The sequence below is a fragment of the Gopherus evgoodei genome, chromosome 10, assembly GCF_007399415.2.
Source record: "Gopherus evgoodei ecotype Sinaloan lineage chromosome 10, rGopEvg1_v1.p, whole genome shotgun sequence".
Taxonomy (NCBI): domain Eukaryota; kingdom Metazoa; phylum Chordata; order Testudines; family Testudinidae; genus Gopherus; species Gopherus evgoodei.
Window position 1 is genome coordinate 63,314,736 of NC_044331.1, and position 24,373 is coordinate 63,339,108.

At 43.5% G+C, this 24,373-nt stretch overlaps 1 protein-coding gene across 8 annotated transcripts in view; it reads right to left on the minus strand.

Moving 5' to 3' along the window:
* The window catches only part of LOC115658723, a 196,434-nt gene extending 172,801 nt beyond the window's left edge, over positions 1–23,633 (minus strand). For 7 of the 8 annotated variants that reach the window (XM_030578104.1, XM_030578106.1, XM_030578105.1 and 4 more), the window contains exons 1-5: positions 14,446–14,567; positions 8,161–8,211; positions 5,078–5,238; positions 2,367–2,437; positions 91–256 (exon numbers count right to left, since the gene is read on the minus strand). In XM_030578104.1, the coding sequence (XP_030433964.1) occupies positions 91–256; positions 2,367–2,437; positions 5,078–5,238; positions 8,161–8,211; positions 14,446–14,545 (549 nt within the window). In that variant the 5' untranslated portion in view covers positions 14,546–14,567. Of the gene's footprint in view, positions 1–90; positions 257–2,366; positions 2,438–5,077; positions 5,239–8,160; positions 8,212–14,445; positions 14,568–23,528 lie in introns of those variants that run through there. The other variant, XM_030578103.1, reaches the window with a different exon arrangement.
* Positions 23,634–24,373: the final 740 nt, after the last annotated feature.

The following is a 24,373-nucleotide window of genomic DNA, read 5'->3' on the forward strand; positions in this document are numbered from 1 at the left end:
ATGCTACTGACTGGCCATGAAGCGGCAACAACTTTTGGTCATTTAAAAAGGAGAGAGCTGAAAGCCAGCCTGGAGTACAACAGCGCACACCTCTTCAACAGTTCCACCGCCAGCAGCTGAAGGTGATGTCTGAAGAACGCTGAGAATGCCCCGTTTGATGTTCAGCACCCAGGCCTGTTCACGTTGCCAGGGGCAGATCTTCAGAATTTTCCCATCATGGAAAGAAAAATGAAGTGGATGCTGCTCTAGTACTTCCCTGCAACAAAGAGGTTCAGACACCGGCTGCAATGGGAATTTGAGAGCTTTGATGGATGCAGACATTTTGACTTGGTAGTGTCCCTCCAATGGGACTGGCTCACTCTGTCACATACTCTCACACTTTATAACAGCCCCTCCTATTTCACAAAGTCATCTGGTACCCTACAAGACTTCTAAAAAACAAACTATCAAGTGGATTGCTTTGAAACACAGCACAGTCCACTTAATTGGGACATAATCAGGACAACTCCCAAGGAACCCATTTAAGGTTAAGTATACTTAATGGCACTGGCTCTTGCTGAATGGAAGACAGTAATACCACTTAATGGTGAAGACTTGTGGCAATCCAGTGAATCTTGGGCCATGCATGGTGTGTGTGTCTCAGTTACAAACTGTCCCTCTGATACCTTGCTGCCCTTCAATAGCTGTGGTACATGCAGAAAGGGGAGGAATGGCTTCCCAACAGACTTGTTGTTAATGGCTCCTTCCATGATGCACACACATGCCTGGTCACCATAACAGGGTCATATAGGCAGCAAGTTCAGTCTCTTTCTCAGGGTAGATAGTGCTTCTGCACAATTCCATGGCCATGAGGGGCTGTAGGCAGTGTCAGCATTAAAATGTTGACTTCTGTTCATCAGGAATTCCTCTGAACAGGGAAGGGAAGGAAAGGCCATCCATGGGCAAAGGTGCTGGAACTAAGGGTGCTGGTGAGGTGCAGCAGTACCCCTACTTGATTCCATCATATACAGAGTTTATAGTTTTGTTCATTGGCTTTCAGCACCCCCCATTACAAAAATTCTTCCAACACCACTGTCTCTAGTATCCCTATGAAGAAGGTTCTACTGTACTCCTATCACAAGGATTGCTCCTACTGTGAGAGAATCCATGGAAGAGACATTTCATTTGCTCCTTCCCTACCAAATGAACCATTCTCCCCACCACTGAGAGCAAAAAGTCGCCTTAGAGAAAAATGTCATTTGTGGATCAAGTTTTCTCCAAGGCAGATGTGAGTATTTCCCATGGATATGCCTCTGTGAGTTCCATTAGATTCAGTGGGAGTTGCATGCATGTATGGAGGGCTGGCTAAACCACAGTATATACATTAGGCTGAAGAGAATGCAAATAAGGTGTCACTGTTCTGAATAATTATTTTTAGTAGCCAAGCTTCAGTGAATCCTTTTTTCACCATTTCTGCCACTGCATTTTTGGCTTCTCTGCAGAGAACAATAGACACAACAGCTCTTATCTCTACAGAAATCCCCCTAGCCAGCATTCCAGAAGAAGGTGCATCTGTGCCTGAAACTATCTGAACTCCGATATCAATGCTCATATTGTGGAACAAAAGCTTTTCATAATGAATGCATTTACTCAAAACGTGCTCTTTCTGACCCTTTGCATTGAACTAATTATATTTTTGAGGGCCTGGTGCAGACCTCTGTGTTATTTAAAGGCTGGGAATCCAAGCCCAGGGACAATACAGGCAGATTAGCCAGCTCAGCCTACCAGACAACAAAACAGCTTTTCTTGGTGATGCAAGGAACATCAGCTCTCTGGGAAAATACCACCCCCCCAAAGCTTGTAAGAGTCTTATTGTATAGTCATCCCCATAAGTGTCTATACATTAGCTAGCCAGAGGGGCTGCCCAGTAACAGCAGGCTATGAATGAGCTACTAAGAAATATACAAGGAAGAAACTGACATTTGAAAAATATCCTGTAAAGGCTACAAAACATATTTTCATCATGCAAAGTATAAATACTCCAAGATTATACCTTAAGAGTCAGGTTTTCAAAACCTCAGCAACCCAGGGCCTATTTGTGCAAGAAACTATGAAAATTGTGATCAAGATCAGGTATCTCTACATGCAAGTAGCCGGCGAGGTGTCTGATGCACTGCACAGCCAATCGTGGTAATCATCCACTGAATGTACACAAAAATCCCAAAGAGATCTTTTTTAACCATGTGGCCCTTAGCTATTGTTAACAATGCTGTAATCCTGATCAATGCTTGCTCAACAGACAGCTGAAAAGTAAGAGAAAGGTAATATGATGCTGCTACAGAAAGTTTCTAGAGAGAGGAACTGAGCCAGGTAAGAAGCCATGTTACCTTAAACTGTCCATTTCCTTCAGAGACTCCTCTCTGGATGCCAGGGTTGTCTTTATCCGTACATCTTGCAACTAGGAAGGAAAATGCCAGTGCAGCAAATATCACTGTCAACAGGAACTCGTGGGCTTCAATTCACACAAGGACAAGGAAACACAAAATAGAATACAAAGCAATGGCCCAATTCTCCAGCCCTTACTCGTGTAAGTCAATGCTACTCACACACAAGCAGATTAGCTGAACCTAGGTGAACAACTCACAAGTCAGATTAATTCCCAGAATTGCTTGCTTGATATTTACCCCCCATGAATAAGGGTTGCAGGATCAGGCTTTACAGGGCATGTCTAACCTGCATCCGGGACAAGCCTCCCAGCCTGGGTAGGACTAATGTATGAAAGATACATTTTGATTTCAGACAGAAAGGGAAAAGCTAGAGCTTGGCTACACACAATGCCTTGAACAAAATACTTGGCCAACACACCATGAACTGAACCCAGGACCTCCAGAGCTAACACCACAAGCTGCAGCTTGAGCTAAAGCTTTGCAGCAGGTGATCTAACAGGCTCGTATCTTGTGTGGGTCACGTACAATAGGGGAAACAGTAACCCCAGCAGGTTAAACATTACATATTGTCTGAGCCTTCTTTGAGACATTATTATGCTCTCCCCCTAGCCCCCAATTGTTTTTACTTTTATAGCAAAATGTGCTAGGCTGCATTTCCCATGCTTGGGGGAATGTGTGTGTCTTGTACAGAAGTTACAAGCCGATGCTGGAGGTAGGCCAGTGAGAAAATGGTGTGTGAAGCTATCGCCTTACAGTAGTATATCCTTTGGCACAGAGTACTCAGCAGATAGAAATATCAGTAAGTCAACCAGTTACCACCAAAAACAAGTATAGGTCCAATTCTGAGCACTCATATTCTGGGCACCTTCTCAGTTAGGTGGGGCATTGATCAGATCAGGCCTGGGGGACAGATACCTCTAGAGTCCTTGGTAAGAGGAAGAAGGATCCAGGCTCTCCTCTCCCAAGCATCCTGTGGCCCAAGTTAGTGTGGGTGTGGTGGCCACATTCCTTCCCACTTATCTGACTGGTTCAGGGGTTGCGGGGAGACACTACTGGCTTCTGGCCTGCTGGGTATTACACAAGCACCCAGCGTTAAGCCTACCGTCATTGGCTCTGGGGCGGTGGAGGGGGCGGGGGAGAAGAGGTATGCTTGGGTTGGTTGCTGGACTTCCTAGGTATCTGGGGATTTGGCTGTTTACTGTTTGGGGTCAGGAAGGAATTGTCCCACAGGGCAGAGCTGGCAGCCCACGTGGTGACCTGTTTATCTAGCAGCCTCTCAGTGCCCAAGAGGCTGAACCAGGGTCTCTGTTTATTTTGGTTTTAATTTTTGTTGCAGATTCTAAAAGAGAGGCCAGTGCAGATAGTTTTGGCAGGAAATGCCAGTTATAAGCGGGCCTGAATCAAGACAAGCACTGAAAGGCAATAGGCTTCGTTCTTGATGTTGCAGGGTGGTGGTGTTGGCTTGAGTATCTCATGCAGCTCAAAGACTCCTCTTCTGGACCCTTATCCATCAAGTGAGGTAGGCAGGGGATCATAGCAGCTCCAGCCACTACCCTTTATTCAGTTGGCATGGATGGGGTAGGAGTAGCTTCCCCTTCTTCTGTTGAGGTCTGCTTGGATACGGCCTTGGCCTAGTTCTTGCTAGTAATTTTGTAGGGAGCTGCTCAATCCCCATGTCTGTTGTTAGATATGTTAATAAAGTTGTGGTCTCCACTTGAAGCACATTTTTGTGCCTTTTTTCAGTGTCTGGGTCAGTGAAAGCACAGATATGCCATAAAAGCAGTTTACCTTATTCCAGTCACACACATCACTGAATACAGACTCTTCCCCCAAATTATCCCCGCAAGGACCTAGGTGCTCAGACAACATTACGACTGTGTAAAACAAGAATATTGAGTAAATATAATATTAAATGAGTAAATATGATATGAGCAAAGGCATGTGCATAGCGGTCATGAATAAAACAGACGTCATATACAGATCAAAGCGTGGGCCTTCCCCTGACCTAAAGGCTCACCGTAGAGCCTCTGGGGGTCTTTGTGCCCAGAATCTATGAATTAACCTCTCTGAATTTGAAAGGAAGCCAGAATTGGTACAGACAAATAATTTCTCCTTGCTCCCCCTGCTGGGCATCTATGCATAATGCCCAACCTGAATTTGGCCGGGATAAAGCATCCCATCTGAGTCTTTGGGCTGATGCTCCATTTCGGTCAGTGGCAATTTACCGATTGAGTTCAATGTGGCCCAGTGAATTTTATACTGTGCTAGACATGCCTTATTCCCAACAGATCCCAGACTTTTCAGAAGTTCTCTCTGCAAGAAACAACCATGGCTATTTTAAAATTGCTGATGCAGATCTGAAAGTGATAAAAGAAACTAAGGTGATTGTTAAAGGGCATCGGCTACATCTCCTCCTCCAGTTCGCTTGGCACAACAGTAAAGCAGCAGTTTTACTCAGGGAAGGGAGTGATTTATGTAATTTAGCCTTTAAAATTCTTTACCACTTAATCTGGAGTTTAGTCCAAGGGATTTGTCTATTTGCAGGTAAACCAAATATTTATGGAGCAGCCACCCTAGGGAGGGGCACTCTCCTGTGTCAATTAATTGCAGTCAGTCACTGAGGCACTTGTTGAACTCATGACAATACTCACTTTTAAGACCATCTGGCACTTTCCTAGGGCTTCAATGATCACTGTGCTCTCCAGAGACATACCACTCCTTTTGTAGATGCTTCCCTGCAGGAACGTATTGGTGGCTGTTGAATACCTGTAGCTATATCTGGATCCTTTGGGGAAATTCAGCCCACTGTGTTCTAGGAAAAAACAAACCAACCAACCAACCAAAAACCTGTGTGTGCACTTTTACATTTTATCAGCAAATCAAGAGAACGTTGGTAGATTTAGGCCATTTAGGCACCTAAGCAAGAGGCCAGATTTTCAGCAGGAGCTCCTGCGTGGAGGTCACAGTGAAGAGGAGTGCCCTCCCTCCCGCCGGACACTCTCACAGAACCCAGCCACCCTATGGCCCACGACATCGAAGGCCCTGTAGTGTTAAGAGTCAAATCATACCACAAGCAGGGAGGGGCGATAAGCCACGAGTGTCATGGCACAGCAGTCTTCCCACCCTCCAAGCAGGATATTTTGATGACAGCAACATGAGACAACCAAGACTTTACAATTCTCCAAGTACATTTCATACATGTAAAAACTTCCCAGCTGTCAGGGTGGTTAAGCACTGGAACAAATGACCTAGGGAAGCTGTGGACTCTCCATCATTGGAGATTTTTTAAAGTGAGTTAGGCAAACACCTGCCAGGAATGGTCTAGTTATGACTTAGTCCTGGTTTGAGTGCAGGGAACTGGACTAGATGACTAATTGAGGTCTCTTGGGGCTGGTCTACACTAATGCATAAGATGCTTTCCCACCAACTTACCTTCCAACTCTCGGGGAGATGGCATACATATGTTGTGAATGGGAGAACTCTCTGCCATCAGCTTAGCTTGTCTTCACCAGACCTGCTAAAATCGACACTGCTGCATCGATTGAATCAGTACCAATTTAGGCGGAAGTATAGACAAGCCCTCGGAGTCCTACACTTTTAAGATAACTGCACATCTGTTATCAGATGAACTGTGGAATGATTTCTATGCCCCAGTCTACACTACAAACTCATGTTAGTATAACTACATCACTCAGGGGTGTGGGAAATCCACAAAGTGACACAATTATACTGACCAATCTCCTATGTATGAGATATGTCAGCAGGAGAGCTTCTCCTGTTGGTACAACTACCACCTCTCGGGCTTGTCTACACTTATAGCCCTGCAGCAGTATAGCTGCTCCACTGTAGTGCTTAGTGAAGATGCTACCTATGCTGACAGGAGAGCTTCCACTGCCTGAGCGACATAATTACACTGACATAAATTTGTAGTGTAGACCAGGGCTTGGGGAGATGGAGTATCCACGCTGACAGGAGAAGCTCTCCCATTGGCATATGTAGTGTCGTCGCTAGTGTGACAGCAGCACAGTTGCAGCGCAGTAAGTGTAGACAAGCCCTATGTCAGAACTGCCAGTTTGAAATACCACCCTGGATTTTGCCAAAATCCGCAGGAGTTCACAGAGCATTTCAATTTCAACAGAGCTGTATTTTAATAGATTTACTACTGATAGGTGAGTTATTTATTATATAGAATGCTACCCTCCCTTTCACAAAGTGAGAATAGCCGGCAAACAATGAAAAAAGCAAGCAGCAAAAGAAGGTAACAGGGCAGGAGTGCTGGAACAATTTGTATAGTGGGAGGCTGAGAGCCATTGAACCAAACTGTAAATCCTGTATTTGAGGGAAACTCCTTCAAAAAAGAGGGGTGCAGCAGCCCTCCCAGCACCCCATAAAGCACTTATGGGCCTTTTTAGTGGCTATGCAAGGATTAATGTGTTTGCTCTATCCTGGAAACATGGAACGCTGCTGCTTTCAAAATGTCTTCTCTAAAGTCTTTTACAGTTACATGATGAATGATTCAATTTAAATGATAAAGAGGTTTTGATGTAAACTGTGATCTGATTGCATGACTTGGCTTTCTCCTACTGAACACATGCATCAGAGTAATATTGCTGCTTTCACTACAATCCCCTACAAGATGTGCCATCTAAAATAGCCACTTGATTGTAATGAACTGGCTAGTGCATGTGAGCTGTGCTGCCCTCTACTAAAAAAGTCAGAAATGCTAGTGTGTGTCATAGACTCTATACAGCTATAGTCAAAGAAGAATCTCCTTTAGTTCAGATGATAGTAAGCTGTACTTTACGGGCTGGAGGATCAGAGTTGTAATCCTTCCACTAGCATGAGTTCTGGGGGCCAAGGCACGCACAGTGACATTCATGACAACAGTGGTGAAATCCCTAAAAGATCACAAATTTGTTGCATTATCTTAGCCATGGAACTACTGTAAAGAGGAAGCAAGAGAGTTTGTTTAAAATGTCCTCTCTCACATCAGGTTAAGAGGGTGTTGCCTGGAAAAGATGGCCAGAACATTTGCCATGCTTGCTCTTCATCAGCTCCACCTGCAGGATCAGTGTGGAATTGAAAGCCCTCTAAGAACACCAGGTTTTTGTTAGGAATTATGAGGTTGGATTAGAATGACGGCTGAGCAAAAAGACTCTAAGCCACACTAGCTATGCAGGACATATCGGGGGACCTGGGATCAGAGCGCTCTCTGAGTCTCTTATTGTTGTTCTGTAAAGGAGCAGTGTGAACTCAAGCACCGGCTGTCAAGATGAGCAGGAAGCTTTGGTTACTGATGCATGCACACAAGCTAGCTGACCAAACATTGAGTCTGTGGAGCACCCTCAGGAGCAATAGCCAGGCCCTGTGGATGGAGTGCTAGGTCTTTCTCCTAGCTTGCTATTGTGCAGGTAGGAGGTGGAAAAGGAGACTCAGGACAGGGCAGGATTTTGCATTGAATATTTTGTAGCACTGTAGGCTAGTTTTCACTTTTGTGTGATCGGAGTCTGTAGAATGTTAACTTAGAGCAACTCAGTGCAATATAAGACTCAGCCGTGCTAGGCAGTTTCCTCCATGAATATAAATTAGCTCAACAGCAGTAAATCTCATCTCAGTTATTACTATCATCCTTCCGATAAAGCAATGCCCACTGAAAAGTCCAGCATGTTACAAACTGCAAAGTCATGCGTTGCAACTATAAACCTGCTCTGAATACCAGCTTGGCCTTACTTACCAGCACACTCAGTCATACAGGCAGCTTCTGGGCTCAAATTCTCCTGCGATCCTGCAACAATAAATCAGAATTAATTGTAGAAATCCACTAAGAAAAAAAAATCTATCGGCGGCTTCAGTGACTGATACTGTAACTGTTCATTTACAATAACACTAAGATTAAAGCAGCAACATACATTGCAAAGTCCTCGAATAGCAATTACTGAAAAGACTTTATTAGGGGAAAACGCCATATTCAGCAAGGGACTCGTTATCACACAATCATTTTGTAACAATGATTTTTCATTCTTTTCTGGCAAAGGATAAAAGCTCCAACATTTGAACATCATCTCTTTTCTAAATTGGGTAGAAGCCAACATCTTTCACAATATAAAATATTCTTACAATCCTCAGATCAGAAGCTTTAATGTGTGAGTGAAATGGGCCACATAATGGAGTCAGAAGTTCATTCCATGACTGTTAGTCCAGGCCAGGACTCTGTTATGAGACCCACTGGCACAGGTTCTGCCTCATTATTCTGGGAGCCAGAGAACCAGAGGGACAGTCTGTGTCTGGCTGGCAGCTCCAAGTGAAGAACCACCATTGTATGCATAACAATAGAGTCTTGTCTCCTTTGTACCACCAGCATTATTACAGGCCTGAGCAGCAAAGTGGAGATCTGTGTATTAAGAGCAGGGTTTAGATGCTGCTGCTTAGAGAGATAGGAGTCAAAGTTCTAATGAAGGCCTGACGTTCATTCAGGGGAGTTCAGCCTCAGAGTGGTGGTTTTGGTCCACCTCTGTTGATGTTAAACCATCGGTAACTATATGCACATTAACACTCATGATTTTCCTTTCTTCCTTCTTCTGCTCTGAAGAGGATAAACACTTTTTGAAAACACAAGCAAATAAATGAGACGACTAACACGTTTCCGGTTTCTCGCCCATAAGATGAGAAAAGTCCCATCTTCCACTAGAGCTTTTCCAGCATATGTTGACGATCTTAATTCTTAGTGCTTGAATTAGAGAATAATTACTCTGGTTAGATCGGTGGAAGCAAAATGCAAGATTCCTCTTTACAAGTTCTACCACACCTCATTATAACCATATCTAAATAAATGCCTTCTAGCCACACCCTGGAAATGTCTTGGGAGTTATATTTTTATTTTCTAGATTCCACAATCACCACTGATATTTTCAAGACATGCATTAGACATACTGCAGCCTTTAGAACAAATGACTTCACAGTCAGCCATAAAAAATCCCTCCCCAGAACTCTCAAATCAGGTTTTGTTTTTTAATCTTCTTGACAAACCAAGTATACTTTAGCCTTCTCAATATAAGGCTCATGGAAGGCTGGTGAGGCCAAAACTTGTTTTCCTGCTAAGTTGTCCAAGGTCTGACAAAAAAAAAAATCACAGAAAATAGCACTGGACAAGGCCTAATAAGCAAAGGACAAACAAGACATTGTAGGCCAAGATACATGTCTCCTATCACTCGTGGTGGAACTGATTGCTGAATAGAAAAGAGATCCTTTTCAAGCAAAATGGTACTTTGTCATTCTTTTCTATTGGCAGTAATCAGCACAGCACCAGTAAATAGTGCTAACTGACCAGGATTATTAATTATTATTAATTATTATTATTTTTAAAAGGAGACTTTTCTGACCATCTAAAGTAAAAAAAACCCTGCACCACCTCATGTCTACTCTTTACTGTAAAGGTGGCTGTGACTAAATTTTCTGATAACACCGAAGTTAGAGTACCACCAGCATAGCGCACACATAGATAAACAAAACCAAGTACAGAATGACCTAGAGTGCTTAATGCATTGGAAGCTTCAAGAGGAGAGATTTGGGAGTATTAAATTACTCCTTATACACCAGGAGAGGAAATAAACAGCACAAACATAAACTGAGAGGCAGGAATAAGAGAGATTTACCAAAGCAACCTCAGAAATGGTACTGTCTCTTTAAAACTTTCATATTATTCTTTCATCTAACCAAGCTCTATAGTTGCCGAGGGGAAAGTACGGGATTTAGAGGGGAAGTGTTCTACAATGAGAGAAATTTTGAGACCCGCTGAGTTATTCTACAGCAAAATTATATTAATGTTCTGAGTATAGCTACCTTTAAATAGAACACAGAGATGTGTTAACTTACTCTCATCCTCATCCTCTGTTTATTACCATCAGCCATTATGTAAGCTGTTCAGGGCAGGCCTCATGGGTGAAATCCTCAGTGGGAGTTTAGCCATTGTGTTCAATGGGGCTAGGATTTCAGCCCATGTCTTCCTAAATGTCTGTACCGTACCAAGCACATTTTGGACACTACTGTAATGTAAATACATAACAATCCCCTGGTAGATTTGCTCAGGTGGGTATGAAAATGTAATTACTTTTCTTACCAACAGAAGAAAGGAAAGACTTTAGTTAAGGGCCTAATTCTGCCATTCTTGCCCGCCTTGGGGAGGAGCACCTAGAAGAATTCTAGGCACTGGACTATCATAGCAGCTGGAGGCTTCCTTCCCCTCATTTTATTTCACTAAAAAGTCAGTGTTTCTTATTCCTGCATTCTTTATTACTTCATCACACAAATGGGGAGACACTGCCACGGTAGCCCAGGAGGGTTGGGGGAGCAGGGAAGCAACAGGTGGGGTTGTTGCAGGGGCACCCCCTAGAATGGCATGCAACTCATCATTTCTGTGCGATCTCTGGGGCTCTGACCCGGAGTGGCTGTGCTCTCTGGTTCTCTAGTACACTTGCCCCATACTCTAGGCAGGACTGACTGACAATTTTTAGACAAAACATAAAGAAGGGAATGACCCGGGGAGTCATTCCCATTTTTGTCAGTGAGGCCAGCCAGGAGCACCCATGACAGCAGCAGACGGTACAGAACAACTGATAACTGTCATCTCATCGCCAATTTACAATGGCATGGCAGACGATGCAATAGGGATGGTAACCGTCTCTGCTACCTTGCAAAGGCAAATGAATGCTGCTGTGTAGCACTGCAGTACCATGTCTGTCAGCAGCATCCAGTACACATACGGTGACAGTGACAAAAGGCAAAATGGGCTCCTTGGTTGCCATGCTACGGTGTCCGCCAGGGCAATCCAGGGAAAAAGGGCGCAAAATGATTGTCTGCCGTTGCTTTCATGGAGGAAGGATTGAATGACAACATTTACCCGGAATCACCCGTGACACTGTTTTTGCATTGGGATCTCAACCCAGAATTCCAATGGGCAGGGGAGACTGCAGGAACTATGGGATAGCCACAGGATAGCTATCCACAGTGCAACGCTCCAGAAATCAACACTAGCCTCAGTACATGGACGCACACCACCGAATTAATGTGCTTAGTGTGGCTGCGTGCACTCGACTTTATACAATCTGTTTTACAAAACCAGTTTATGTAAAATCGGAATAATCCCATGGTGTAGACATACCCCAAGAGAGAATGCAAGTGTCATTTGAAGCATGAACAGCAGGAAGTTTCCACACTAAAGCTATTCTTTTCCAATGCCGGCACCCTGAGGAGCAAACACTAAACATCACCTCACAAGGACTTTTTGTTGTTTCATCCGTCCCTGAACACTAGAGAGTCTATTCTCCTTCCTGACTTTCATTCAGCTTCATGGAGAGGGCAGTGACTCTCTAGAGATGTGAGAGCAAATGCATTGAAATGAATGGACTGATGCCAGAGTTAGGCAGGCATAAATGAGAGAGCAGTTTGGTTTATTACATACAGATACTCTGTCTGCTTTTTAATCTCAGTGCACGTACAGTGTCCGTTAAAACTAATGGCATAGCTCACAGTCATGCTTAGACTTTGAAATGATCTTCCAAAGGAAGTGGCAGAATCCCCATCACTTGATCTGTTTCAGACACAGCTAGACAAAGCACTAGATCAAAAACCATTAAGGAGCAGGACAACAGAGTCAGATTTTCATCGTCTATTAGGCATGCACATGTGTGACACATTGCCTGCACAATTTCTGCAATTGCATGCACAAACATCAGGACTGGGCATTCAGATAACCAGTTAGGCTGCATCGGAGAAAAATCAGGTGAACAAAAGGTCCATAGATTTGTGGGTTTTGTCCATCCAATGGGCACTTATATCAATATAGTTCTGAAGATCTGACCCAATAGGCCTTTTCCACTGTTATAATAAGTGGGAGTTAACTAAATATACTGTGATGAGAATAGCCCCTTTTATGGATGCTTCTAGGACATGACCCCCATTCAAGACCTGATCCTGCATTCCTTGCACACACCAAACTTCCTTGGAATTCACTAGGAACAAACAGTGTTGGACTGAGTCCCGGGTATTCTATTAACAAACCTTGGTCACGCTGGTACAGTAAAAACAGCCAAAATCAGATGGGTGATGCAGATTCACTACTGTTTATGGCACTTCATATGCCTGGGCAGAAATGAAGGTGAATTTGCTAATTTTATAATAAATCATTTACTATTAAACCTCTTTAAAAAGCACCCAACGTTAGCTTGCTATAATCTATAAAAAACTTGGTTTAAGATAATTCCCTTCAGTATTAAGAACAGCAGCAGTATTTACACCTCTTCCACAAGTTCTGTGCTAATGAAACATACCCTCCAGTTATAACCAAAGGTCCTCCGTGCCCCTTAGGTCAATTATTCGTACAGGAGACAACAGTTAACAATACCTCTCTCTTTACTTGCCATTGCTGTGCTGTTGTATATTTCATATGTTCCATCTGCCTTAAGGAAATCCTTTTGGCAAACTAGCTCATTTAAAAAATCTATTCAGATTATTTGATTGAAACCCCTTTTCTCTTCACTTCATATAGACTTTAAAACTGCTAGGGGAAAATTCACTGTTTTTGCAACAAAAATAAGTGAGCAGCTTTTCCCTTTGGTGTCTTTTCTTGTATCATTCTTGAAGTAGAGTTAGAGCTTAATTCTCAGAAGAGTAAAATTACTTTTCTATCAAAATACATTTATCACTCACTTATTTTCCTCCTATACAAGATTCTGTTACATTTTTGCAGAAACTGAACTCCCTTATGGAAGTACAAACTTGAACTAAAAGAGCAAAATGCAAATGAGTTGGTTACTGTTGTTTAAATAAACTTTATCTCAGTTCAGTCAGTAAGTAGAAAGCAAGAAGATTTCTGGAATGATGTTGTCTATCTAATTGACCACACCTGCTAACAACATTCTAGGACTAGAAAATCTTGCTAAATCTATATACCTGTATAAACCAACCTTAAGATTCCAACTGCACTGCTTTTGGAAAGCAACAACATTATTCTGTTTCATTTTCTCATAATCTCATTAGAAATTTAAAATACACAAAAAGAAAAAATTGCAGCCATACAAATCTAAATAACCAAGTTTGGGTCTGGAAATTCTTTGGAAAATTTGAATGGTTTTTTTCTTTCTTGAAAAAGTTGGTTGGAAGCGTAGAAAGATTCATTGTCAAGTTAATGGCCTTTAAATGCAATAAATCAGCAATTTCCTTTGTAAGAGCATAGAAATAAATGCAACACACACAAAAATCGCACACGGTTCACTTTAATCATGGAGGGCCAGATTTTCAAGAATGTTCAGCACTCACGGCTAGGGCCAGATTTTCAAAAGAGCTGTCAGAACCTAAATGATACAGCCAGATTGTCAAAAGTGCTCAGCACCAAGCTAAGCAAACAGAGCTGAGGCGTGCGGAGCCCTTTGGAAAATCTAGCCATTTAGTTTAGGTCTCTGACTGGGAGCAGAGTCCTGTGAATAGTTCATTTTATTTTATTGTTTCTAGTTTGTTTTCCATTTAGGAAACAGCATGTGTTCGGATCTATTTTCAACCAAAATGGACAATATTATTAGTTTCCCTGATTCGCAGCTAGTTTAAGAACCTTTCATTTTCAAGATATTGTAGTAACCATCATTTCTAATCATCAAACTAATGCAGCCTTTTATAAACTCCAATCATTCTGTAATGAGTGCACATATCCACTATAGCAGCCCTATCATTTTCCTGGGCTTCCCCAACTAATGCTGAAGGAAGATACAGTAATACTGTGCTCTTTAACATGCAGGATACCCTCCCACCTGCAAAAGCACCACCCAGGCAGGCCAGCAATACAGAACTGATGTACAGAAAGCCAAGACAAAGTTACTACAAGAAAGTATTCCTACAAGAACTGCAAGTCCCAACTTAATTTACACTCTCCCAGATGCTTTGCAAGTGAGATCACTGCTGTGCAGAAACACTGCATTGGCGAGCTAGCAAGCAGATTTTAGCAGAGGAAATAATATTTTTTTCTACTTACTCCTAGGCACTCCTGTGACAATCACGCAGAATAAAAGGACTGAATGCAGCCCCATGACAATCCAAAGTGCCTCCTTAGCCCAGCAATAACAAACCCACATCAGTCCTCCTCTCAGAGGCAGCTCTGAGCCAGGCAGTGAAAGAAAACTTTCTTCACAAAGCAGGACCTGACTATTTCAGCTCCCCTCTTCCAGCCAGGGGAGGGGCTGACCGGGGGAGCGGGTGGTGGTGTGTGTATGGGAGGGAGGGGGGGACATCTCAGCCACTCAGAGTTCTTTGATAACGTTTTAGACCTACGGCTCCCACCCAACAAGGACCATTTCTAACCTATCAGAAAAGGGTCACTCCGGAGGAAGCTGGAGTATTTGGCATCAAAAGAGGTCACACAGCCTGAACAATCCTGGGCAGTGAGTGCCCTGCAGGTGATCCATTCCTGCTGCAGTAATTACAGCCATGTAGGGAAATGGGCCAAGACTTTGGGGCTGAAAGGAAGGTGCTTACGTGGCGGGGGACCAAACTAGTGAGCTTTTCTCCTCTATGCTCACCCAGGGCAGCAACATCCTCTCTGCCAAAGTGCCACTTCTCAGGTGACTGAATGTGTGCCTAAAACCACAGACAAGCACGTAAAAAAGAGCCCTGAAGGTAGCTATGGAGGTTTAAGGACATGCCGGATACGTGGCTTCCAGTGCTCACTAGCCTAAAGACTCCCCCTGCAGCAGCTACCTTGAGTTTGCTTTAATTTCCCCAGCTCGTGCTCCCCACCCAGGCCCTTTCCCCTGCTCTGCCTGCTGTGCAGCACTCAACCAAGGAGTTTCTGCACTTCCTCATCACACTTCCTCCCTGGGGGTTAAAGCTAGAAAGGACCTCTAGGGTTCAGCCCCGTGAAGCAGGGCACGATCACAAACAGCTGAGAGGCTGCCTGGTTTAGCAAGCAGAGCACAGGCGATGGGCGTCCAGGGCTCTGCTTCCAGGTTTGCTATTGACAGTGCGAGGTCTTGGCCCCGCCTAACCCCATCTGTAAAGCAGGGCTCTCAGTGAGGGCCTGCACCACAGAGGTGTTGGGAGGCTTGGCTCTTCACACACTTTGAAGTTACTGTAAAACAGCAAAGAATGATTTTGCTCTGTACTAAGCTCCCATGTCCTCTGAAGGATCATATGTGTGGTGGCCTGGTGCTGCTTTCGCACAAGGGATAACAATTCAAGTCACTGGAGTTAGGCTCTTCCACTCTGTAGGTAGTGTCTTCAAAGCAGTAAGGATTACCTCTACCCTTCCTCCACCACTTTTAATGATAGGAGAAGGCAGATATTCCTGTGTACTTAAAAGGCGAGGCCAGGGGTAGCCAACCTGAGCCTGAGAAGGAGCCAGAATTTACCAACACACATTGCCAAAGAGCCACAGTAATATAATTATATAAAGTTGATAATGTATATTTATTATACATTTAGAATGTATAGTTAACAATAACTTAATCTTTTACTTAGTGGAACTTCTGGCAATCTTTGCTTTCAGCAATTCCCTTGAAGTTGGTTTGTGTTCAGTTGTGCTCACACGCAGCAGTTCTCTTAAGTGGCTGTCTGTCAAAATGAATCGGTGCTTGGATTTCACATTTGAGGGTCAAGAAAACAGACTCACAAAGACAAGTCGAGGCAAATACAGATGAATTTTAGTGCTGCACCTCTGATGTTGGGGTATTTATCTTTTGGTACAGATTTCCAGAAAGTAAGGGTCTGCTTTGTCTTCTGAACAGATTTCAATCAGTCATCTTCCAGAAGTTCTATTATTTCCATCTGGGATGTTGCCTCATCAGTGACTAAAGGAGGCTTCAAACAATCAGCTTCAACACTAAAAAGGGTTAATCAGAAATCTGATCTGAGGTCTTTTCTGCTGCAAATCTTGGAATCTTTCCTCAAAACTGTCCTTAAGATCTTTAATCACGCCACATACCTAGTTGTGCTCTGTTTTAGGGGTTCTGCTGCATCTTCTTTGGATCTGGCTTGAAGTTGTGATATTGAGGGAAAGTGTATCAGCTCTTCCTCAAGCATTTGTCTGTGAAACAACTGCAGTTTGTTCATGAACACAAATACACCTTGCACTAGATCAGACAGCAACTGGAATTTTCCTTGTAAGTCCACCTTTAGTTTATCCAATAGCAGCATCATGTCTACAAGAAATGCCAAGTCTAGAACCCATCCAGGATATGTAAGCTCGGGGTGTATTTTGTGCTTCTCCTCCATAAACAATTTCACTGGTTCCAGAAGCTCAAAAAAACCTGGGAAATAATTTTACCGCTCAAGAGCCATCAAACTGCACAGTGAAATGGCAAATTGTCAGGGGAGTCGTCTTCATCCAGTTCTTCAGTTAGATTTTGAAATTGTCTGTAGTTGTGAAATTCATTCTCTCAAATGCACTTAATGTGCAAGACAAGTTTCATGACATGATCAGATTTGAGATTTTTCAATACCAGTTGCTCCCAATGAATAATACAGTGAAATGTCCAAAATTCAGGAAGGCTCTCGTCAGACTTACAATGCCCTACTAATCCATTCGCAGATCCCCACATGGACGAAGCCCATCCATTGCAATGGCAGTGAGCTTCTGTAAAGGCAAGTGGCTTTTCACAACTACCAACATCAACATCTCCTTTAGATCTCATCCACAAGTTCTGTCCTTTAGTGACATGATATTGAGGAATTCTTCCCTTACATCGCAGTCGTCAGACACGGTGCGGACAAATACCAATAATAAGGTTTATCCTGTGCATTGCACAACTCATCCAAAGTGATGCTCAGATACTCACACTGCTGAAGTTGTGAGAGCAATTGCGATTCGATGTCACTGTTCAGGTCAAAGATTCTGCGTTCTATTGTGTGGTGTGAAAGCTGCAGGCCAGAAATTTTCTTCTGTAGATTCTCGTTCTCTGGTGACAGGATTGAAACCACAACGAGGCATGTTTTTATAGGCTCTCCTTCAGAGAAGGGCTTTTTTACATGGGTTGTGTGCCAGGCCACATAATAGGAGGCTAACGTTACAGTCTGCGATTGGTTGGCAAATCTGGTGAAGTACTGGGCTTCTACATCTGTTTGTTTTTTCAAAGTTTTCAGTTTTAAAGTGCAGAGTTCAGAACCTTGTGGGAATTCTCAATCCATAAGCACTTGGCTAGAAGCGAAATGATGCTGCAAGTTTGAAGATTTGAACCGAGAGATACACGCCTGGCAAAGAAGATACATGGCCTTACCATTTGCGTTCAACGAAAAAGTACTTATTCTCCCACTCCTGTTGGAAGCCTCGATTTTCATCTGTGTATTTTCTTTTCTGTTTGCACTTGTCTTCCACTGCTAGATGGTGTAAGAAAGATTTTGATTAAAAATTTCCACACCAGGTTTATTCAAGGAGACACTGGTGCTGGCTAGGGGGTGCTGGACCCCTTGGTCTGTCTCAGATCCCGACTCCCACTCAACCCCTTTCCCCAAGTCCCCACCGGCACCTCCACTCCACTTCTTCCTGCTTCCTCCCCTGAGTGAGTTGTGTCCTAGCTCCTCCTCCCCTCCCAAGCCTCCTGCACATCGCAAAACAGGTGATCGTGGCGGTCAAGAGGCACAGGGAGGGAGGTGGTGGTGCTGGGGGAGGGAGAGGTGAGGCTGTGAACCACGTCCTCTCTACTCCCCCTTCTCCCCGCCGAGCCTTCTCAATGCTGCAAAACAGCTGATCATGGCAGGCGGGAGGCGCTAGGGGAGGGAGTGGGGACTGATAAGGCTGCTGGTGGGTGCTGAGCACCCACCATTTTTTCCCCAGAGTTGGCCAACCTGTGGCTCTGGAGCTGCATGTGGCTCTTCAGAAGATAATATGCAGCTCCTGCTAGGAACCGCATATTATCTTCTGAAGAGCCACAGGTTGGCCATCCTTGGGCTAGGCCAATGAGAAACAGTGGAGAATCAGGTCCGCTATGCTAGACAGAATCAGCTATCATTAAAGATGGGCCTAAAGACTGGGAGAGCTGAGGACTAGATCCAAAATTCTCCAGCTTACCCCAGGAGTTGGAATTTCCTATAATCAATCCAAAGTGTTCTGTGAGAAAGACCAGTTCTGTCTCTTAATGTAATTTTTGAAAAAACATTAGAGCTTGGCTGTTAAAGCACTTCAGAAACTGCATTATAGTGATCTAATAACTGTGTTTTTTTCAAATCTGCAGAGAGTTATTGAATTGAAAGTACAAAATCATTGCACACTTTATACGATATCAATTCATTTGAAAAAGTTTGTAGTAAGTTATCTCATAGTCAATTACCTCTGCAGTTAGGCTGCAATCAGGAGCCATAGGAGGCAGTAGAAGCAGGGGAGGTGGGGATCTGTGTTAGCAGGCTGAATTTGTAGCAGAATTGTTTTAAGAGGACTATTTCTGCTTTTTCCAAATTAATGCTGTTGCCAATTCTCCACAATAGTCTGACTTCATAAGCTACTTAATAACTTTCACCCAGGCTGTTACACTGAATATGTCACCATGGCAAAACTTCCACGGAAGTCAGTGGGACATCTGCCTGTGGAAGGAGGTCAGAATTAGGTTTAGAGATGACTTTTGTGCATTAGCCTGACTCTCCTAAAACCTACATGGCCCGCTAACAATGTACGCAGCAGTATTTGTTGGATTCATGTTGTTCAGCCCAACCCTCATAGTAAAGAGAACATTTGTGACACATCAGGAACGCCAACATAAGCTAGTCTTTAAAGGAATTATTGTTTCACTTTTTGAGAGTATGTTGACATCACATACAGCAGCAAGGTCCTGAGCCTCCAGCGGATCAAATCAAGTTCGATATAACGTGATTTCACTTATAACACGGTAAGATTTTTTGGCTCCCGAGGACAGCATTATATCAAGGTAGAGGTGTACCTAATTCAAGTGGTTTGCTGGAGTGGGCAAAATTAGTGTTATTGGCTTTGTATCCCTAATCCAGGCACCATAGACTGCTGGAGGACAGCATGCAGGATTAGCAACACTGTAAATAACATTGCTAGTTATTTGTCTAGTTGGCTTTATGTCACTATTAAAGAAACAATTTTACCCTATTTCCTCTTCCTTCAATTAAATCTCTAAATGTTCCCCAAAAGCCTCTCTGCATTGCACACATCTTTGTAATATTGTAAACAAATGTAACTCATGGCTATTAAAACCAGAGGGGACCATTATGATCATCTAATGATCACCTGACCTTAAACATAAGGAAGGATGCCTTGTTTAGTGAGCGGAGCACAATGGAGTGGAGTCCAGACTACAACCAATAATTTCTGCATCAAACCAAGTAAATTTGTAGTTGAACCACAGCACTGATTGTAGAGAGTCATGATACAAGTATTTGGACACCTATTTAGATTGAATATTTTATAAACTACCCTCTTATCGCAATTTTTAAAAATACTGGCAGTTCTATCACGACTCCCAGAATCCCAGAGCACTGAAAGTTGCAAATGGAACACAAGCTCATCATCATGTTAAAATGTATTGTGTGCGCCAGCATGTATGTCATGGCTCAGTCCTTCTAAAGAACCAACCAATGACTTTTCTCAGATAGATCAAGGACATGGCATTAAAATTTTCATAGGGTTGCTTATGAACTTATGGGCTTTGATCCCTGTCTTGCAAATTCTTATGCATCTCTTAATTTTAAGCACAAGTAGTGCCACTGATGTTAAAGGTATTTGTAACAGTTCTCGAGGTTCCCAGGACTGTTTGTTTCCAGTCAGGCTTCCAATTCCCCAGCTGTTGTCTTTCTTGGGTGGAGACTCATGTCTCTCTCTCCGTCTTGATCAGAGTATTGTCAGGCTGCACAGTTCCCTGCCTTCACTGCGTTACTCCCAGCAAAAGACAGACTGCCTAAGCAGATCTGCTTGCTGTCTCTTCAGAGTGATTGCCACAGTTATAGCTTACCACTCAACACTTCCTATGCACGTTTACATTATTCTTGTGATGAAAGCATTACAGAGAAGACCTGTTAAAAGCAGTAAAAGAATCTACACGCATGCTAATAAGCTAAGTAGAGATCACCCCAATTCTAACATGGGTTCTTGCAGGAACAGTCCTTCAAATCCCCACAAAGCAGCCTCTTCTATGCTCACAAGTTCATAAGAGCCTCAGTTCAGAGCTAGCACACAGCCTAATTGGACCTCAGGGAGCCAAGTCCTTCCAATCCTTCCCTAATGATCGGGGCCCTCCATGAACCAGAGGTACTGTCCGTTTGCTGCATCAGAAGGCTGTTTAGCCTGGTTTTAAACAGGCTTTGAGCTAGAACTCTTTTCTTTGTTGGTCCTTGGAGAATCCAGTTTGACCTAGTATATGCGAACCTCTCCAGTGGTTAGCTTCAAAGGGCTGATAACCTGAGGAATTATATTAGCATACACCATTCCTCCTAAAGTAGTAACATACAGTGTCACAATAATACATTAGACACTTGCCTTTTAAATACAATGAACTCCAAAAATGTTAAACTTAGTTCAATGAGGTTTAACTAAGTTAAAGTTTGTCCAGGATATCGTCCTGTCACATTTACATCGAACACCACACGGCTTACTTTCCAAAGAGTTATGTAATTCCTTAACTATTACCCATAAATACACCTCACAAGGATTATGAGGCTTGACAAGTTACTAAGTATCAGTTGGCCGTTACCCTTTACGAATAGAGTATACCCTGCAAGACACGTGGTTGGTGTAGCGAGTTTGTCAGATCTCAGATGAGCGTTGTTCACAGTGAACAGGGACCCTTTGCCAACAGGCCTCTGTGTCACAGGATTACTCATATATGTGAAATTAAGTGCATATACAAGTGTTTCTAGAATCATTGCCTATATTTGTGTAAGTGACTAGTGATTCTCAGTGCCCAACAGGAGGTGCCTTGAAGGGGATGATTTTCAGAAAGTGCTAAGCACTCTTAAGGTGAATAGTACATCAAAAATTCCTAACAACTTGAAAATTTAGGCTCATATGCCTGAGGCTGAGTACTAATCATTAAAAAGCCCATGAAAACAATTGATTTGGCTTCCTGTATATACACACAACAAATACATTTATTTAAATAGGAATCCAAATTTGGTTACATTTTTATATTACATCCAAAAGATCAAATGTTCAAACATGGCCCCTTAAAATTTGGCACCTACATTCTGATTTAGGCAACATGTGCGATCCTAAACTGTAGCCCTCCAGTAAAATAAACCTTTCTACCAAAAGGAGCCAGCTACTTGGAGTCTTTTGCTTTAGGCATTACTCCTTGCAGGCCCCATCTGCCCTTTCATTGGCCACGGAGACCACCAGGGACCTCCGGGGAGGGATGACAGTATAGGAACTCATAACCCTGGATGGGCACAAAGTGCTTCCTTTTGGCTTTTTTTGATGTGGGGGGAGGGAGGCAGGGGTTTGCCACAGGGCTTTCACTGGGTCCATAATGGCCTCATTGAGAGGAAGGGCCACTTTCGACTGGCCTGCAGTGGCCAAGATGCTGACCAGGCTATGGAACCCAGATTCTTTCACTACCTCTGTTTTTAAGCCTAAGTTAAAGGCCACCCTCTCTTCAGCAGTTCTTGGGTGACCCTTGAAGTCATCTTGAGGGGTTGACACGCCCGTCCCTGACACTCCTTATCAAGGTCAGGCCACTCCTCTGCCTGGGCATTGCAGGCAGCACCATTGACTCTGGCCCATTCACAGGCACTGTTGAGTCCAGCCCCGGATGAACTGTCAGCACCAGAGAACAGTGCGGCTGGAGGTTTTTGCCACAGTCAGAGACCTGCTGGTGTGCTCAATACCACCATTGCTGGCAGTACAGAAATTGGTAGTGTCGGTGCTGATGGGCAGGAGGGAGCACATAGCCCCAAGCTGCCATCCAGTTCCAGGCCCCACAGTACTGTCCAGAGGGAAACCATCCTTGCTGGCCCTGGTACAAGCTTCCCCACCCCAGCACCAATCTCTGGCACTGGTTGGAACTGCACCTCCATGATCCCTGGAGGAAGGCTTGTCGTTGGAGTTGAAGGTTGCGTCTTACTCCTCTGATCCGAGGAGTCACCCTTAGTATCCCTCCTGTCAGCATTACCCCATAGGAGTATCATTGACTGCTTGGCCCAGTCGTCACTGGCCTATACCAATGCAGTGGCCCTTTGGGAACCCATGGGGATTTCCCATGATGCCAGGACCTCACTTGAAATACTGTTACTTGGTGGCCTCTAAAAGAAGGGTACCTCTGTCCCATTGGGCAGCACCTGACTCAGACTCCAGTACTGATCCCAGTACCAATCTTCAGGATCTGGATCTGCGGTATCCCATTGGCACAGAAGGGGAAGTGACTGATGAATCCACTTATGGCTGACAAGCACAATTCAAGCACGACACCAGTTTCACAGATCCATGTGTTGTCTGAGTTGGATTCCAAGATTACAGCATGCTGCTTTCTTCTTTCTTGCTTTGCTTCCATCCTCTGGATCAAAGCCACTTCACGTTGAACTGCAGCCTTTGCCAGATGTTCCTTCCGAATCAAATGGGATTCTGTGTGCTCTTCCCAGCTGTCTGCCTTGATGTTGAACAACGTCACATCATTTTTGCAAACATCGTGGTACCTCCATAAAGGGCAACCCTGACTTCTAGAGCCGGCTCGAATCTCACTGTACAAAATATTCTTGGGGATAAGGTCTCCTCCCATTCTCCTGACATGACCACGCTATCGCAACCTCCTCTTCCTGGTAGTAGTTTCTAAGTGAGTCAATGCCATACCCTCCAGCACTTTGGCATTTTGGTATTTTGTCTTCTCACTTTATTTTCAGGATCTTGTGCAGGGATCTCATGTGGAAGCTGTTCAGTCTCCTGATGTGCCTAGCATACATAGTCCATGTTTCTGAGCCATAGAGCAGCAGTGACAGCATGCAAGTCTTAGATTTGCATCCTCAACCAAGTTGAGAGTTTGCTGTTATTACATGCACGTTTCTCTAATAGCCCAAAAATTCTTAGCTGCTTTTCTGGTTCTCTTAGTTCAGTCTGACAGTCAAGATTCTTTTTGATCATAGAACTCAAGTAGCAAAAGCAGTCAATGAAGCCAAGAGATTTACCCTTCAGAATAATATCAGGCACTGATTCTTCCACCTCCTGGTACATGATCAGCCTTCTTGAAAATCTCCCCAAGAGATTTTGCAGAGAAGATTCACCGTGGGCCATCATTCCCAATGAGAATCTGTAGAGAAGGAAACAATAGTGAACATAATTAAATCATAATGAACAACAAGAACCAACCAATTTCTTCATACTCAGATATATGGAGAGAGGTAAGTAGCAGGGGGCCCCTCAAGGATCTGTACAGTGACCTGTGTTGTTCGATGTATTCATAAATTATCTGGAAAAGGGGGCAAAAACAGTGAGGTGGCAAAATTTGCAGAGGATACAAAATAACTCGAAAAAGTTAAGTCCAAAGCTGATTGTGAAGCGTTACAAAGCATCTAAAAAAACTGGGTGACTGGACAACAAAATGGCACATGAAATTCAGTGTTCATAAGTGCAAAGTAATGCATATTGAAAACATAATCCCAACGATGCATACAAAATGGAGTGTAAATTAGCTGTTACCACTCAAGAAAGATCTGGGAGTTATGGATAGTTCTCTGAAAACATCCACTCAAAGCACAATGGCGATTAAAAAAAAAGCAACAGAATATTAGGAATCATTAGAAAAGATCATAACATCTCAAAACAAATATTAAAACTGGAAAAAGGTATAGAGAAGGGCAACAAAAATAATTAGTGGTGTGGAACAGCTTCTATATGAGGACAGAAGGAAAAAGACTGGGATTGTTCAGCTTAGAAAAAAGAGACAACTAAAGGGGGGGGGGCAATATGAGAGAGGGCTATAAAATCGTGAATGGTGTGGGAAAAGTGAAATATTATTTACCCCTTCAGATAA